Source organism: Myxine glutinosa, chromosome 3 (genome assembly GCF_964187855.1).
Source record: "Myxine glutinosa chromosome 3, kmMyxGlut1.1, whole genome shotgun sequence".
In the NCBI taxonomy this organism is placed as follows: Eukaryota; Metazoa; Chordata; class Myxini; order Myxiniformes; family Myxinidae; genus Myxine; species Myxine glutinosa.
This window is the reverse complement of record NC_136263.1, coordinates 21,962,127-21,974,626: the sequence shown is the minus strand read 5'-3', so window position 1 is coordinate 21,974,626 and position 12,500 is coordinate 21,962,127. Positions and strand designations below refer to the sequence as shown.

At 48.0% G+C, this 12,500-nt stretch overlaps 1 protein-coding gene across 2 annotated transcripts in view; it reads left to right on the top strand.

Moving 5' to 3' along the window:
- The window catches only part of EXOSC10 (exosome component 10), a 66,585-nt gene that overhangs the window by 11,753 nt on the left and 42,332 nt on the right, over positions 1-12,500 (top strand). For both annotated transcript variants that reach the window (XM_068111252.2, XM_068111254.2), the window contains exons 8-14: positions 635-745; positions 1,839-1,982; positions 2,758-2,948; positions 3,062-3,212; positions 3,356-3,510; positions 3,631-3,681; positions 3,863-3,965. In XM_068111252.2, the coding sequence (XP_067967353.2) occupies positions 635-745; positions 1,839-1,982; positions 2,758-2,948; positions 3,062-3,212; positions 3,356-3,510; positions 3,631-3,681; positions 3,863-3,965 (906 nt within the window). The remainder of the gene's footprint in view (positions 1-634; positions 746-1,838; positions 1,983-2,757; positions 2,949-3,061; positions 3,213-3,355; positions 3,511-3,630; positions 3,682-3,862; positions 3,966-12,500) is intronic.

The following is a 12,500-nucleotide window of genomic DNA, read 5'->3' as shown; positions in this document are numbered from 1 at the left end:
GCTGATGGTGCGGCGGTTGTCCACGCTGAGAGACCGCGGTGCTGTGTGTAGCACACAGCGAGTGGACGGGCGCAGCCTGCTCGCTTCACGCTTGGCGGCTGGAGGAACGAACTGCGTGCCAAGGCGTGTTTTCCCGTGCACAGACTCGGGGATCCGTGCTGCGGCTGGCGGGTGAACGAACTGCGCGCCAAGGCGTGTTTTCCGACGCGGAGACCTGTGACGATCCCGGACGATCAAGAGGACTAGAGCTAAGTTCACAAACGAGTCCATGTGGAGGGTCCTTCGATTAGGAAACTTATTTTTATCGTGCATGTTCTTGTTTTCTGGCATTTATTTTATTCAACCTTTTTATTGTACATTTTAAATCCGTGTCGGGTTGAGTTGATTTATCAGGGTCGAAGACGTCCAGTGGGGTCCGTGCAGGTAAGAGCTTCGCTACCCTTCGCTGCCTCATCCCCCATGCGTATTAACTCCACAATAGTTGGATTGAATGCCTCGGAGTGTTAAGCTCGATCGGCTAAACGTTACCTTGGAGGATCTTGATCCCCGGGAAGACGAATCACCTGGAGGACGCACTGTATTGTTAAATGCTTTGTCTTGTTCCATCTTTGTTTTCCTTTGTGTAATTCGTCAGCCCCCAGACCCAATGGAGGATGGAGCTTGTGAGATAGTGCAGGATCCCGAGAAGCTGCAGGCTGTCCTGGATGACCTCATGAAGTACAAGGAGATCGCTGTGGATCTTGAGGTGGTTTTTCTTAGGATTGATGTCATTATGAGTGAAACTAGGAAGAGCAATTACAGATTGCAGACCCTCGCCGGGACTTGTTTGCGTGATGTATTTTGTGTGGTAATAAAGATGTGAATGGTGTTTGTGTGGTGTGCAGACGATGCATTGATGGTGTACGTTTGGTCATACCGTGGACAAATGAATCCTTTTGGTTTTACTGTATACATTCTGCTTAATTTTCCAATAGTATGTACTTTATAGACATCCTCACATTTTAGTCGGATGTACTTTTATAGATGTACTCGCATTCTAGTAGTACATACTTTATAGAGGTACTCAGATGAAAAAGATAACGTGTAATACTGGCCACCACTAGGTGGCAATTGTGGCCTATGTTAGCACATTATGTACAGACAGACAGACAAATGGATCCAAATGCAATACATACCCTCTGACGAGAGTAATAAAGGAAAATATTGGGTGGTATGTGCTTCCATACTACACCAACCTTTCATAAAGGATTGGTAAAATAATGTGCTTGATGTGTGGATTGATGTGGTATATAGACCTCGAGACACCATTCGTAGCTTCATTACCAAATTTATTTTAAAAAGATTACATTTTGGCTTCTATTTAAAATTTGTTTAATTTATTTTAATCTTTCCTGTTTTGTGTGTTTCATGCGTATTTCTTATTGTTCGGCTTGTTAAGTGATGTAATAAGACGTAAACTAAGTGTTCGAACGCATCCCCCTTAATTACACTGATTCTTGTGGTGAAAAATTCCCTGTTATCCATCGTTTCATTACAAGTCCAACTTTTACTTTTCTGGAACATATCTTGGACATATAGCAAAGACCCCTGTAGGCCCAAATCGATATATAGCATGATATCTTAAAACGTTACGGACAGATTTGGACGAAACATAGTGGACAGGTTGGATGTGTAACGAGGACAAATTGATTCGATTTTGGTGAAGATCTCCAGATCCGGCCTATTAGTGGGATGCAAAACGTAAACTGTTCAGTCTGGCAGAGGTATGCGATCTATCGAGTGCTGTTCTATTTCTCACTTTGTGCCTCTCACTATTGCCTCTTCTTTTTTTCCTTCAGCATCATTCGTACAGGAGTTATTTGGGCTTTACCTGCCTAATTCAGCTTTCCACATCAGATAAAGATTACATTCTGGATGCTCTTGTTCTTCGTGGACATCTCCATCTCCTCAACCGGGTGTTCACCCACCCTGGCATCCTGAAGGTCCTCTCAGCTCAACCTTCTGACTCTTTTCTAGTGCACATGTATGTTCGGTCCTCAAAAGTGGTGCATTTTTATGCCTGTGTTGATGAAGTCGCCAAAGGCATTGTGTCGCCGGAGGCATTGTGTCACCGGAGGCATTGTGTCGCCGGAGGCATTGTGTCGCCGGGCTCATTGTGTCGCCGGGCTCATTGTGTCGCCGGGCTCATTGTGTCGCCGGGCTCATTGTGTCGCCGAGGCCATTGTGTCGCCGAGGCCATTGTGTCGCCGGGGCCATTTTGTAGCCGGGGCCATTGTGTCGCCGGGGCCATTGTGTCGCCGGGGCCATTGTGTCGCCGGGGGCATTGTGTCGCCGGGGGCATTGTGTCGCCGGGGGCATTGTGTCGCCAGGGGCATTGTGTCGCCGGAGGCATTTTGTCACCGGAGGCACAGCAATAACTTAAGAACAGCTGAAGGGATCGAAGTCAAACTTGGTACAAGTATGTATCATGATGTAACGATAAACTGATTAGATTATGGGGTCAAGACACTTTGACAAGTATGTATAATGATGTAATAATGTGGGTGGAGGCATATCCGTGGAGGTCTAATTCTATCTAGTTTTTTATTTTTTCCTTTTCTTTGTTGGTGTTTATTTTATTTATTTATTTTTGCCCATTCTGCATTTACAGCCTATCCAACCTTGCTGGACTTTTATTTAATCATTGTTGTTGTTGAAGTATTGTGCACTTCACCATGGCTTTGGGATTGTTGTTTACATGTGTGCAACTTCCTGCAGGTGTTCCATGGTGCAAGCATGGACATGATTTGGCTCCAAAGAGATTTTGGGGTATATGTAGTATCTATGTGGGACACTGCAGAGGGTAGTCGTCTCCTGACCGGACGTCGAGCTGGACTTCGTCATTTACTCCTGCAGTATTGTGATGTGTCTGCAGACAAACGATATCAATTGGCTGATTGGAGGATACGGTGAGCTAATTCCAAGCCTGCCAATAAACATGTATACTTCCATTAATTGTCCCTAATGTCTGAGCTGCAATTTTTTTTTTTTTTTTCTTCTCCTCCCACCCACTTTTACCCAGGCCTTTGCCGGATGAAATGGTACGTTATGCCCGGCAGGATACGCATTACCTGCTCTACATTGCTCTGCGACAAAGACAGGATCTGTTGGACAGAGGGGGTGTCAGCTTTATCAGGCAAGCTTGGTCCCTCAGCAAGGCGGTTGCATTGAAGGTAAACCATTTCACGTCGTCACACCTGCCGAGCCTCAATCACACGTGGGATCAGGGGGATCATCCATACTGTAACAAAAACATAATTATGGGAAATGTTCATAAACTAACTCGTGTCCTCAAACCGTGCTCCTCTTACACCAGCATTACGAAAAACCTCTGTACTCTGAGGAAGCTTTTGAAGTCTTTTTACACAGCAGAGAAAGAGGTATTACCTCAAACCTTCGAAACGTCACTGCAATGCGACTCTTGCATGCTTGGAGAGACAACATTGCGAGAGTGGAAGACGAAAGTAGTGGGTGAGTATCCGTGAGTTCTGGAGGATTGGAAATGACTTTTGTGGGGTGCCGATTTAGATCTAAAAAGTGCTCCCCTTATTCCTAAGTTCCATGTTTCCCCCCCACCCCTTCCATCCTCAGATATGTTCTACCTAACCATATGTTACTGAAGATATCTCACGAGTTACCAAAGTAAGTTGCATCAGGCTGCCAGACACTATATTTTCAATGGTGCTTCATCGGTGTGCTATAGACTTTTTTTGAGTGGAGCAATGGCAGGTACATGTAGTACCTTGATCCATGCATCAGGTATAGGACAGCAGAGGTCTGTGTGGGTGCAGTTTCATGACTCTATAATTGTATCATCATGCAGGACTGTACAAGGGGTGCTGGCATGCTGCGTTCCACCCCCACCGCTCCTTTGTCGCCATCTTGCTGATGTTCACACTCTAGTTCTGCAAGCATGGAACTCTCCGGTAATACACACAGCCCTTGATGTCTCCTTTATTTAATTTATTCGGTATTCATTCTTCATGCGTGTTTGGTTTCATTTTATCTCGATGTATTTATGATCTTATTAGCTGGATATCCACCTTCCGAATGGTTGGAGATTACGTATTACATCTTGCTGGAAAAAAATATGTTATTTATATTGTAATAAGACTCAATAGGTGTTAGTGTGGTGTGCGTCTACATGGTCTAAGTGGTATGTTGCAATAGTAGTTAGGATCTAAAGGGTCTCAGGAGTGCAAATGGGTCTAAAGGTCTAAAAGGTACATTCCAATAATATGTAATTAATAGACACTCGTGAGATACCCGTGCTGTGCATGGGTGGGAGGCCAGAAGCAAACGGGCAATGCAGATACGGTGAATGCTAAAGCATGAAACCAATAAATTCCACATTCCTGTAACGCTCTCAGTCGCACGTCAGACATGGACAGCAAGTTCGTGAAGGACTTCCATGAAAAATGTACTCGTTCGCAAACAAACGTGGTACGTTCATGTATAGAAGCATCAATTTTATGGGTCCGTGGCGAATCTGCATATGGCGATCCGCGAAGTTCACGTTTAGAAAATAGAAACCATCACGGCATGTCGTCATTTACTTGAAGTCGATATCTCTTTTTTCATTCCAAACAACATAACTCCAATCACAAATTAATCACAAAATAAACTTTTAACAACATTGTTAATGTTTCCTTCATTGTAAAAACTACCAAGTCAACAGTTAAAAGGATTTTGAGCTGATAGTTGTTACGGCCTTGGCAAGATCGAAGGAGACAGCGATCTGTTAGAGTATACACCACCCAAATAGCTATGTGGAATTCTCTCATGTAGAGATTAAACTCACGTCGTTTGAACTTTGGCCGAGGTCATTATTTACTTTTAATGATGTTTATATACGAATCAAAAAGAAGATAATTGGTTTTGAGTCGTCCTTTCCGTATATCTCATGGGATTGTGAGTTGGAGAGACGACTGTGATGGCGGGGACGGTTGTTGGCATTCTCTCAGGCAGGGATTCAACCCATGTTCTTATAAAAGGTCTTTGTCCGAGGTCACCGAGTCCGATCGGTGCAGCCGTGCAGCGATTGGTGCAGCCTTTGTGCGGCACCCGGGAAAATAACGTTATGCGGGAGTCCAAACCTGAAAATGCTGGAGGCCAAAGCTGAAATTGGAACAACAATATACCCTATTTTACTCCAGGAGATCCCAGGATTACCCACCCAAAATATCGTTGCGATCGGTTCAGCCATTTTTACGGTACCTACGGACGGACGGACAGACGGACGGACATTTGGTGAATTATAGTAAGATACTCACATGGGTCAACCGAGGCTTCACCTTGATGAGGCTTCAGCTTCACCATCCACCTGCGTTTTTATATATATATATATATATATATATATATATATATACAGTATATATATATATATATATATATATATATATATATATATATATATATATATATATATATATATATATATATATATATATATATATATATACACATATATATATATATAATGGTATCTGTAATCTGGTTCTCCAACCTAATGAGCGGACAGCATGACGTCATCGCCATGCATGTCCGCATTGCCTGCAAAGCTCCAGAGGAACCATCTAGCAGGTCTAATTCTATCTAGTTTTTTATTTTTTCCTTTTCTTTGTTGGTGTTTGTACCATTATTAGTAACTCCCAACCGCAACCAGGTCGACTCCCTATGATGAGTGGATACCAGAGATAATGTTACCGTGTGGCAGGCGGTGCTTATCGCTCCCAGCAAGGTGCAGCAGCAGCTGTATGGGACACCTTGCTGGCGGTTCTCCACTGATGATATGGTCGCATAGTGACTGATATATATGTGTGTGTGTGTGTGTGTGTGTGTGTGTGTGTGTGTGTGTGTGTGTGTGTGTGTGTGTGTGTGTGTGTGTGTGTGTGTGTGTGTGTGTGTGTGTGTGTGTGTGTGTGTATATATTATATATATATATATATATTGTTACAGACGCGGTTTTGGATGTTAGTTTACCGAGCGGTTTGGTATGACCGCGTCTGCACAGTTTACCCGATTCCACTCGAACGTTTGGCCGAGTCGCGCTACGCTAGATCAATGAAGGAAAGGACACAACGGCTGGGTTAGATGACACGACACCAGGGGTACAGTTCTCAAGACCTCCGGAGGAGGTTATAATATTTGTATGCAGAACGTTTAGATTACACTGACAAGAGGTACAGCATAGGAAGGTGGGCACTTAATCACGGTCTTATAGTAGCCCCGACAGACCACAGATAAACAGGACAAGACTGACTCACACAGGGATTGATGGCAAGGAAGGGCAGGTAGTCGATGGACAGCACAAGGTGCACCTTGGCTCAGGGACAGGATAAAGCGCGGTCCAAAAGATGCAGGGAGGTATCGTCGCGCTGGAGGTGGCGTCTGGTTCTCTTCAAGCTGGGGGCGCATCTCTGACGTCACCTCCGGTAAGTGGCTGCGTATATCCAGCGGGGAGTGACACGCCCTCGGCTCGTTAGCTCCGCCCCAGATGGAATCGGCCCGCCGCTTCTTATTGGGTGCGGGGGGGTTACCGGGCTCCGCCCTTGACGAGGAGCTGACAGTCAGCCCCTTCGTGGTAACCCCGTCGGAGCACATGGGCAATGGCGGCTAACCAAGCCGGAGTGAGGACGCCCACTCCCCGCGCGCTGTTGTTGTAGTTGTTGTTGTTGTTGTAGTTTCATGAGGAAGATGGGAGGAGGTATGGGGAGGTCCTAAACTCACTACTGGTGCCATACAATCACATTCTGGTGCAACGAAGAGTCAGAATTAATGGAAACGAGTCCTTAACTGACATAGACTAAGAATAACTAGCAAGAGGTCCTATAGTTGTCTACGTGAGATGCGGTGAACCTGGGCACGACATTTAATGGGGGAAAAAGGGGAAGGTCGGTTCTACAGAGTGTTGTTTACAGACAATGGGACTAGGGAATGGGGGATTGGGGATAGTTGGGGAGTATTGGGGAAATAGGGGAATATTTACAAGCGGATATGGATGGAGGCCAAATCCCAAAGCCGCAACATTGCACCCTTCTCTACCCTCGGGGCGTCCCGACCCGATAAATCTTTACCTACTTTAGTGTGGCACTCAGATGTAGTTCCCTCTACTATTAACTCTACCCTGAGTGCGACAGTTTTACAGATGTTCACAAATGAGTAAATATGTCCCCCTGCGACGTTGCACCCTTCTCCTCACAGAAACACACCCACAGGATAACCGAATCGCGGAAAGAATTCTCAAACTAAACATACAGCCGGTAGGGAGCATTATTTACACAAGACTACGCTGATATTTACACTACGATCCAGGACCTGTTTTTGGAGGAACACATGCAGATGTTATGCATAGAGAGAGCACGCATGCCAGCATCGATACACCAACCCACGAGTGCTCTGTGGCCTTACGGCCTTTAATAATGTGCAGAGCACCCCTTCCAAGCACCAAAAGCACCACCCCATCATGTACAGTCAGCACCATCCGGTGCACCAATAAAGTGTTCATAAATCACCGGTGGTGTCGCAGCCGGCCGATGTTCTGCCGCTGGTCTTGCCTTGGAGCCCACTTGCTTCTTTAAAAATAAAGAAAGGCGCCAACCGCGTCCATTTCTTTATTGTGGCCGTCAGGGGGCCAACTATTAGTGGTTCACCTGTATGGCATAGGTGCCACGTTGACCCATAGGTCCATCCATGGGTGGTGCTTGCCCGCAAAAGAACTGCGGTCCATTGTGGGTGGCCACAAAAATTGCGGTCCATATGGTGTATCGATCCCGGCAGCAAGCAGCGAAAGTGCAGGCCCACAACTGCGGAGCCAGCACCTCTCTCTCCTCTCTCTCTGCCCCAAAGCCAGATCCTCGGAGGTGGGAGACAAAAGAAGAAGACAAGTGAGTAAGGTGGTAAGGGCGCAAAAGTGCACGCAATACAAGGTGATGCACACTGGGGGCACATGGGAACCAGGTGAGACAGGTACGTTCCTACCGTACGCCCCCCCCCCCCCCCCCCCACCAGGTAACCTACATGGCCCCTCCCTTACCCCTTACTGTATCCACAAAACACAACACTACCCATAAACATCTACTTTACAAATCAACAAACGTCCCTACTGTCTTCCCCGTTCCTCCCATAAACCAAATTCGTCTTCTCTCCCTCCTAACCAATCAAATTTCCCATTTCCCACTCTCATCAAAATTTGCCATCTCCAATTGAACATCAAAATTTGCCATCACCAATTCATCATCAGTCCCTCCTAGTGAGGGAGAGATGGAATCACCGCAACGTCTCATCCACGTCGTGATGCGTCTCACCAATCCACACAGCAATTCTCATTTCCTGCAACACAGAACAAAAGAAAACACAGGTGTGGAGTCATCATCATCACCACAGGTAAGTGGCTGCGTATGGTGCGACAGGTTCATCAATCCTAACTATTTCCTAAATGACTTTAACAACTTTACATTACCCGGGGTCTTTCCCTGCCAATCCATTGGCCAACTTACACTATGGGTTCTAAAAACCAATTCCCATTGACCAAACTGTGGTGCTTTTCAATTTGGGGTCTCACTCCCCCGATTCATCTCCCGGTGCCCTCGCACAATTTCTGGGCCGCGACGTGTAGCTCTCCTAGCCGGTCTACCCACCTGCACACCTCCACCACTGCAGTTGCCTCCGAGCTTACCTGCTCCTCACCCTAACCTAACTACCTGGGGAAGGCCCTCTGGCGCTCTCCCCACTCGGTGCCCTCTCTGGCACTGGGCTGCCCGATCCACACCCGGGATCCTCAGGCACCCACTGACACTAACGGCTCCCAGAGCCCACCTGCGGCCTCACCTGGCCGACATCCTCACAGTGGTGGAGTGCCCAACCAACTACACACACTAACAGGCTACACGCCCAGCCATTTCCACAACACTAATGCACCCATCCACAATACCATTCTGCAACCGCACCACAAATGCCAATATCCAACCACAATTTACCTATACCCTCTACCTAACACTTACACTACCCGCCCCGGGTACTCGTGAAAGGGGTCCACTCTTCCCCCATCCACACCTTCGCACCATGCACACCACTCCGTACCACTTACTCCAACTCTCTCCACACCACTCATTCCAATACTCCATATATTCCACACACCTGCACTTGCACACCTGTGCTCTCACAACTGGTGCCACCTGCACCCTTCTCTCCCCAAGCGCATTCGCGCTGATCCACAACACTCACTACTCACACACTGCTCCACACACCTGTCCAGTTGCACACCTGTGCAATCACACCTATTCAATTCTCACACACACGGCATCACCTCAGCTAACTACTCCCCTCTGAAACTTGCGCTTCCCAGTCGTCCCTTTAAACTATTGCGCTCCCACGTCATTATAATCCACACTAATCTACCTGCGTCCCCTCTACAGGTATCAGTCACTAACTAACCTTAACGTTACCTAATGTCATCTTCTAGGGCCCTATCAATATCCTAACCCACCCGGGCTAGTTTTCACTGCCATACACCCCATAAACTATAGCGCATTTGCCCCCCTTTTGTGAGGGATGACAGAATTGCCATCCCACCACATCGGGCATCTCCCACTACCAATTTTGCACATCAAATTTCAACAAATCAAAAATTTGCCAATCACTGCCCATCATCTGCCAATCATTACTGCCACTCCTTTGCCAATCATCAAATTTTGTTTTTTTCTAATTTTGGGGCCAAAACACTAACCTCATCACACAGTCTACTCACTAATGCCTCTCGGTGCGCCAATTCCTATCCAAAGCCCGGCTTCGTAAAGCCAAGCCATGAATGCGGGTTGTTTGGTGCCAGCGGCTGGACACGTCCCGCATTTGGTGCAGGGAAGGAGGTTTACCCGGGCCGAGATCCCACGCACCATCTCGGCGTGGAGCCATCCAATGTCCCGATCTCGACCTGCCGGCACGTCTCAACAAAACGTGGTCGCCATGACGACCCTTCCTATACAGCTGCCCGCTCCACCTCGTGGAGCCTGGACGCGGCCGTTCCATGCGAGGCCCGGCACGCACCGAGGGCCCGATTCGGCTATAAGTCGTTCTAACCGCTGCTCCGTTTAACGTCGATGCTTCACCTGCATGCTTACACCCCGCAGCCCGTTCCTTGCTCACACATCCAGCCGTTCCCATGCTCCTCGTACCTTTCCTTACACAGCCCGGTACACTCATTCCACTCACAGCCTTGGTCACACACCTGACCACCGAACACTTTGGCACACATTCGTTGGTCGCACACCTCACCAACACACCTCTTCGCGCCTCCTCCTCGGTCACCCTCTCTGTGACAATCACAGGTGTGCTCTCATTCGCACACCCAACCACGTGCCTCACTACCAATTCCAGCGTGCATTCCCACTCACGCTCTACCATTCCAGGTGTGCTTCCTTTCTCACCTGTCACAACCAACTCACGCTCCGTGTCACTCTTACTACTCTCACCACCACTCTTGACAACGCACTCACCCTTACTCCCGACAGCGCACTCTTTCCTCAGGCACCTGTCCGTTACACACCTTTCTCGCGCACACTCTCCCGTTACATCTTCTGTAACACTCACCACAGGCGTGCATCCTTCCTTACTTTTGACAGCGCACTCTTTCCCCATGCACCTGTCCGTCACACACCTTTCTCGCGCACACTCTCCCGTCACACCCTCTGTAACACTTACCACACCGCGCTTCCATGTGCTCCCTCGCACACACGCTACGACCGACTCACTCTCGCCAGCACCCTCACTCCTTGGCACGCACTTTTTCCTCACACACCCCAGAGTCGGACTTTCTCGCACACCTCCTTTTTCGCACACCAGACCTGTCGCACACTTCACCAACGGCCTCTCACGAACACCCGGGTCCATCTCGACCCCCAAGCTTCTTAAATCACCTGGCGCATCATACGCACGACCATATTGGTCACCACTTACACCGGGTCCTCTTCCTCTTCGCTTCTCCTCCATCACCTGCGAATCCCTCATCCGGTTAATGAGCACATCATTACGATCCAAACACAGACTTTGGACCAATTCTTTTACCTCCTCTTTTATCTCTTTCTTATCCTCTCTCCGTCGCTTCTTAATTTCGCTCACCCCTTCTTCCACTTCTTCTAATTTCTGCTTTACCTCTTTTATTTCCCGTTGTCTAACCCCTCAAATTTGTCGTCTAACTTCCCAAATTTCTTGTCTAATCCCTTAAAATTATTGTCTAACCCCTCAAAATTATTGTCTAACTTCCCAAATTTCTTGTCTAACTCCTCAAAATTATTGTCTAACTTCCCAAATTTCTTGTCTAACCCCTCACCGGTACCCCTCGCTTCGTCCCTCATTACCCCCATTTGGCCCTCTAATCGCTCACCCTGAGCATCCATCCGGTTCCCCATTACCCCTAATTGCTCACTCTGCAGTTTGAGGGACGCCTGCATTTGCGCCATAAATTGCTCCATGAGGGCCTGCATTTGGGCCATCCCTCCCACTTGTGTAGCGGGCGCGGCCGCCGTAGCTATGTGCGAGGCGCCATTTTGCGCGCCCGCAACCTCGTGCGTGACGACGCCATTTTGCGAATCTGCTACCCTCACTGCTTCGCTCGCCTCTTGTCCCTCAATTTTGTCCTGGATCGACCCTGCCTCACTCTCTTCTACCGGAACCCAGCCGTCTTGGTCTGCCATAGCGCGACTTTCAAAATTCGGGTTTTTATTTTTTTTTGTAAAACACAATTAAATTTCGCTGTTATAATTTCGAGCGCGTGAAATGCGCTCCGGATCGAATCCCACTTCCCGACACCAAATGTTACTCTAATAGTACAATTGGTGTCCCAAAATTTGGGCCTAACAAATTTAGTCCCAGGTCCGAATCCAACTCCTCGACACCAAATGTTACAGACGCGGTTTTGGATGTTAGTTTACCGAGCGGTTTGGTATGACCGCGTCTGCACAGTTTACCCGATTCCACTCGAACGTTTGGCCGAGTCGCGCTACGCTAGATCAATGAAGGAAAGGACACAACGGCTGGGTTAGATGACACGACACCAGGGGTACAGTTCTCAAGACCTCTGGAGGAGGTTATAATATTTGTATGCAGAACGTTTAGATTACACTGACAAGAGGTACAGCATAGGAAGGTGGGCACTTATAGTAGTCTTATAGTAGCGGTCTTATAGTAGCCCCGACAGACCACAGATAAACAGGACAAGACTGACTCACACAGGGATTGATGGCAAGGAAGGGCAGGTAGTCGATGGACAGCACAAGGTGCACCTTGGCTCAGGGACAGGATAAAGCGCGGTCCAAAAGTTGCAGGGAGGTATCGTCGTGCTGGAGGTGGCGTCTGGTTCTCTTCAAGCTGGGGGCGCATCTCTGACGTCACCTCCGGTAAGTGGCTGCGTATATCCAGCGGGGAGTGACACGCCCTCGGCTCGTTAGCTCCGCCCCAGATGGAAT